Source organism: Ruditapes philippinarum, unplaced genomic scaffold (genome assembly GCF_026571515.1).
Source record: "Ruditapes philippinarum isolate M1 unplaced genomic scaffold, ASM2657151v2 ctg24424_1_1_1_1, whole genome shotgun sequence".
NCBI lineage: Eukaryota > Metazoa > Mollusca > Bivalvia > Venerida > Veneridae > Ruditapes > Ruditapes philippinarum.
The window spans coordinates 3,851-9,106 of NW_026861497.1; the positions used below are offsets into that span (position 1 = coordinate 3,851).

Genomic DNA, 5,256 nt, shown 5'->3' on the forward strand with positions numbered 1-5,256 from the left:
GTTGACATTAACAAAACATGAGGCGAAGAGCACAGCGTTTTATGCGCATATATTTTACGAAGAAGGTTATGGATGTATATTTAAGCAAAGATAAATTATTTCATCATATGATTCAAATGTTAACATACCGTAACATATTAAATCCAAGCCGATTTTTAATAGTTTAATGTGTCATTACGCCTGATTGTACGTTTAGATGCTGAGATCTTCTCACAAGATCCGGTTGGGGTTCAAATCGTTTATATACTGTGAAAATGGTGATAAAACGCTCCAAAATACGTCCTTCCGGCGGCGGATAGGTACATGTATAATTGAAAAGAAAATCCTGAGATTAATTGTTACAATGAAAGCTAACGGTATTTTGCGTTATTTCGCTTTTTTATTCCGAGATAATGCTGCTACAGTTTCTGTGTACGAACAAAATCTGTTTGATATAAGTAATATTTAAGGACTCCGGTCGATCATACAATAAACTATGACAATAGATATTGAAATGAGTTCCACATGACTATGGTGTAAAATCCAAGTAGGAACAATCTTGAAGGACATGGGAGTATATATTGTTATAGTCGGCGGTAGTCAGAAATACCAAGAAGAGTTTTAAAGTTTACAAGCTAAGAAATGACAATCTGTAATTTTTACAATATCTATAGTCTTTCTTTATGCACCTTCAAATCACTTGAAGTAATTAGCATGTCAACTTCCAAGACCGATATCGTTTGATGATCACACAAGATATATCTACTATACAGTAAACTTGTTTAATTATAACCATTTCCTTAAGCTACACCTTCCGTAATTCACTTGTCAAAAATGCACAGCCCTAAATTTCGAAATTTTGTTATTAAATTGAGATCGATTTATGAATCAAAGTCTCGGTGTGTCGACGTTTTTACACAAGTCTCTTCAATTCCGACGATCTTCTGTATATCTAATTTGAAATGCTTTCAGTTTTAATATATATTTGCTTCATCTTGTGATGGCCAAATACATATGATTATAATTACATATCAACTGTAGACAACTTTCTAAGAACAAAACTACATGTTATCTAATAAAATCTATACACTGATCTCCAGATCATGCCATAACCGGTGGCTCGATGTTGATTTTAGATGAAGAAAAGCAAAACATAACAATATGCCATAGGCATGCCTAAAACGACATTTGAATGATATCCTCAGATCTCAAATTACAACAAGACATAGCATCATCAAAATACTCGTACATCAAAGTCAGTTTAAACACCCGTCGGACAAATTTCTATTGGAAGTTCCGAATTGTATCTTTGCGTTGATATCCATCAAACTTAATATCCCTCAAACTTCGAATGGACCGTTCCAAATTAAAAGCAGGACAACTTCGATAGTTATATGTTAAGAATTCACATTAACTTATACTAGTATCGATATACGTAATCTGCAAACTGCCCTTTGGCATTTAAAGAATGTGCATCATTTGCTAGCCGTGTAAGTACAAACCACTTAAGTGGCAAACACTGTTGCTTAGTACTGGTTAGATCTAGGAAAGGAATTTGTGAGTGTTTCAATACAATAAGCTTTTAACTGTCACCAAAATCGGTTACAGAACAAATTCGTATTAACTACTAGTATACTAATAACTGATCCAATAATCGTTGACTTTAATAAAAGTAATTCGTTTCAAATTATTAAGATATCTAATACAACACGTGACCTGCACTTTCAAAATAATCTGTTAAACACATTTATTTGAGTTTTTGACATTTTTATTATTGGTTTTAACTGTTATGCATTTCAACTACATTAATGAGTCTTTCTTCCTTGTGCAACTCCTTTGTTAAGCATGGGACCGCCTTTATATAAAAGTAATGCAGGCCAAACGACGAAATCCAGATATTTGCCTCTACAAGTATACTCTTTAAATGAATCCTTATCGAATATACACTTTTGTCTGTCTATGCTTGAGGCATTTTCATCATTGATGAGAGATTTTTTATGAACTTTTTGCATTTGAGGCCCAACATTACGACCATTACAATCATTATCTATTTCAGTAAAGTTCTTTGTGGAAAGTTTTAGAAACGGTTCCCGAAGTGGACAGTCCATAACAATAGGTGGATCAGTTGTTGTCATCAACAAGCAAAGCTCGATGCATTTAGCTATGAACAACTTCATTGGCTCCTTTAGTAATAGCTCTTTCAAATCATCTTTCTTGCATGCAGACAACAGTTCACATTCGTATTCCTGAAATGAAACAACCATATTGTCATCTGTTGCTTTTTCATCATTATTGTTCAAAGTATTTAAATATGTATCACACTTTGTGTAAAGCATACTCTTCATTATCAAACAGTGAAACAGGACTGCGTTTTATCCTATCCTAGGACGTAATATCAACTTTAGGACCATCTTAAGACCACTTTAATAAACACTTTTATCTTCAGTCAAATACTTAAGATTTTGATTAAAGTTATTCTGCTGAGAAATATTAAGAAATCCGCGTGCAGTAGCATGTGATTTAGTTCGCAAGATGTTAATCTTTATTGCTACTTTAGAAATTAAATGAGTAATAACATAATAGTTTTAAGTTAAGTCATTGTCTTTAAAATACAAAATCTTCTCCAATGATTTTAGACTGAGGATTTTCTTTGAAACGCAACACAGATTGAGCAATGCAGTGAAAAATAATGTCTAAGTCTTTACCTTCTGAATATTTGAGACTTTTCTTCTAACTATGACTTTACGGCTGTCTTTGAGCCATTTTATTGTATTCTGCGCACCCTTGATATTCTGAAGTACAAAACCATACTATTAATATGTAATGAAAGTAAGACCATCGATTGCAAATATTACATTTGATGGTCTGATTGTGATGTACAATTCATGCTGGTCATATTTGTAGAATTTTGAAATAAAGGTATCAAATTTAAAGACATGCAATGTCGAAATATCTTAATCTGTAGTACTAATTTTAGTGTCTATGCTGACTTTTTCAAGCAGATGTTAATAAAGTGCTATAAATAATTTACCTTATCAAGAAACCATTCATCAAGTACAGCCCATGGCTCGGCAACTTTTGTTTCACAAAATGCATATGCTTCCTAAAATATACAAACATGCTTTTGAGAGTCGTTTATTTTGTAGAAAGATAATCAAGTAAGGCGACAAACAACTAATACCCTTAGTGTAATGTTTATAATTTCATTAATTTTTAATAAAATCTTCCCTCTTGAAATATGCAAGTCTGTCTAACGATTCTGTAATTATGTGTTTGTTACCATAACAATATCAAGAAGAACTTTTATGGATAACTGCTCTCCGAAACAACTCTCAAGTAATGCAAAGGCATTTGTCCATTCGTTATCGTACAGTTCACAAAACATCTCTGCCAGTTTTGTAGGTCGAAATTCGTCATTCAAATCTGCTATGTTGGGATTATTGTCACGCAACTTAACACACACTTGGGCACTTAACCTGAAAAATAAAACAATGTAGATATTAACAAAATATGACCAGTTAATAAGGCCATATAACGCCCTTGACAACAGTTTGGCTTTCTAAAAAATAAATAATATCAAATTTTATATTAGTTACGATAAAAGTAGAAACATTGTATTTACTTGACTACTATAAAAACTAGACAACAATTGAAACTGTACGCAGTCATACCTCTGAAGAGCTCTTTTCTTCTCCATTTCTAATTGATCTTTTTCATTATTAAGTTTATCTATATATGATTCCAGCTCCTTATTTCTCTTCTCTGCATATTTTCTTTCACGTTGTTCTGAACTTAAAGTTTTCTCTAAGCGTTTATTCTCCTGTTTAGCTAGTTTAGCGTAAGATTTTGCTTCGTCTTTTATTTCAATGACCTCTTTTTTTAGTCGGGCTAATACACTTTCAGCTTGTTCATATTTATGTAAAAATGCTGGAAATCTTCCAACTATCTCCCTACAATAAGATTTAATTTCTCTGAACAAGAAATTCAAAGAAAGACACAATATGTAGCATAAAACATGTATCACATAGTTAGGGTTTTTTTATGATTGATTTAAACGGCTTAATCTGTGTTCTTATTTCGAACATATTTTCAGAAACATATTGTATCCAAACTTAATATATTTTCTGATCATCAATATTCGCGTAAAAAGTTCTTTATTTTGTAAAATTAAATACAAAGAGAAATAATAACATGTGAAGTCTGTTTTATTTTAATGAATTAATAAACATCTTACCAATATTTAAACAAGGCGAACAGAAAAGCACCACTTACAAGCCAGTCAAGGATTGCAATATGTATCCAGAACACTCGTTTCATAATACGCCATGACCTGTCTATCAGCCATGTTATAACTGAAACTAAACGAACTATTTGTAAATTATCAAAATATCTCATATTCTTAAAAGTAGATGTATATAGATGTACAAGACAGTAGTTTGAAAGACTAGTGTATAAAAATTAAACATGTAGATAGTATTACCTATACTGTTTATAATAAATACTATTTCATCAGGTAAAGAGCGATATATCCATAAAGCACAATTGCGCATTCCGTTCTTCAAATGAAGTACATCATCCAATTTTTCTTCGGATATATTAGATTTTCTCCCTTTCCTAGACATTTTACTGAAACATAAGCACTTCTATTAAATCAATACCAAATATGATTCAAACACACGTATGTAATAAAACATATTACAATAATCGTAAGAAATCAATTCGTCCACTAAATAAACCATATTTCAAAATACAAGGAGACAAAAAAAGAACAACAAAAAAGGAAAAAAAAACGCAAAAAAAAACAATAACAAAAAACACTTCATACGCACGGTAAAGCGAAACTGGCCAACTTACTGATCAAAATGAAAGATTAAACATTTATCTTGATAAGCGGCGATGGCTAAAGTAAAAATATTTGCAGTGTTGTATAGATATATACAGATGTAATGTCATGTAGGGACAGTCATTTCTTTGTAAAAAATTATCATCGAACATTTTACTTCAAACGTTTAACGCAAACCTTATTTTTGGAATTTACATGTAAACCTCAGTCCTTTATGTCATAAGCTGACAATCATTTGTAAATAGGTTTTATATTTTCAATAACTGGAACGGATAACGTGGATAATCTTTAGAAGAGATAACATGTCATATTCAGATATAAATATTATAGGTTCGTCCAAATGTTAAAAAAAAACCTGCAAGGAAGTTTAGTATGTTTATCGGTAGATGAAATAAGTTTTATACTGAACTTGATTAAGTTTAGTATAATTATCT

At 31.4% G+C, this 5,256-nt stretch overlaps 1 protein-coding gene across 1 annotated transcript; it reads right to left on the minus strand.

Annotated features, from left to right (window-relative positions):
• Window positions 1-1,784: 1,784 nt before the first annotated feature.
• On the minus strand, window positions 1,785-4,615 carry LOC132715857 (uncharacterized). Its single transcript, XM_060698946.1, has 7 exons — window positions 4,460-4,615; window positions 4,214-4,337; window positions 3,651-3,929; window positions 3,260-3,455; window positions 3,011-3,082; window positions 2,685-2,771; window positions 1,785-2,225 (listed from the first exon to the last, which is right to left on the minus strand). Exons 1-7 carry the CDS (start codon window positions 4,599-4,601, stop codon window positions 1,785-1,787), a joined length of 1,341 nt encoding a protein of 446 aa, XP_060554929.1. The 5' UTR covers window positions 4,602-4,615.
• Between the last annotated feature and the right edge of the window lie 641 nt (window positions 4,616-5,256).

What these genes read in the sequence shown, in the direction of transcription:
- LOC132715857 (XM_060698946.1), bottom strand. Translation starts at nt 4,601, where the DNA reads ATGTCTAGGAAAGGGAGAAAATCTAATATATCCGAAGAAAAATTGGAT. An exon ending in ATTTATTATAAACAGTATAG is followed by an intron (nt 4,338 to 4,459) that starts GTAATACTATCT and finishes TAGTTCGTTTAG; the next exon opens with TTTCAGTTATAACATGGCTG. An exon ending in AAGTCTCAAATATTCAGAAG is followed by an intron (nt 2,226 to 2,684) that starts GTAAAGACTTAG and finishes GTTTCATTTCAG; the next exon opens with GAATACGAATGTGAACTGTT.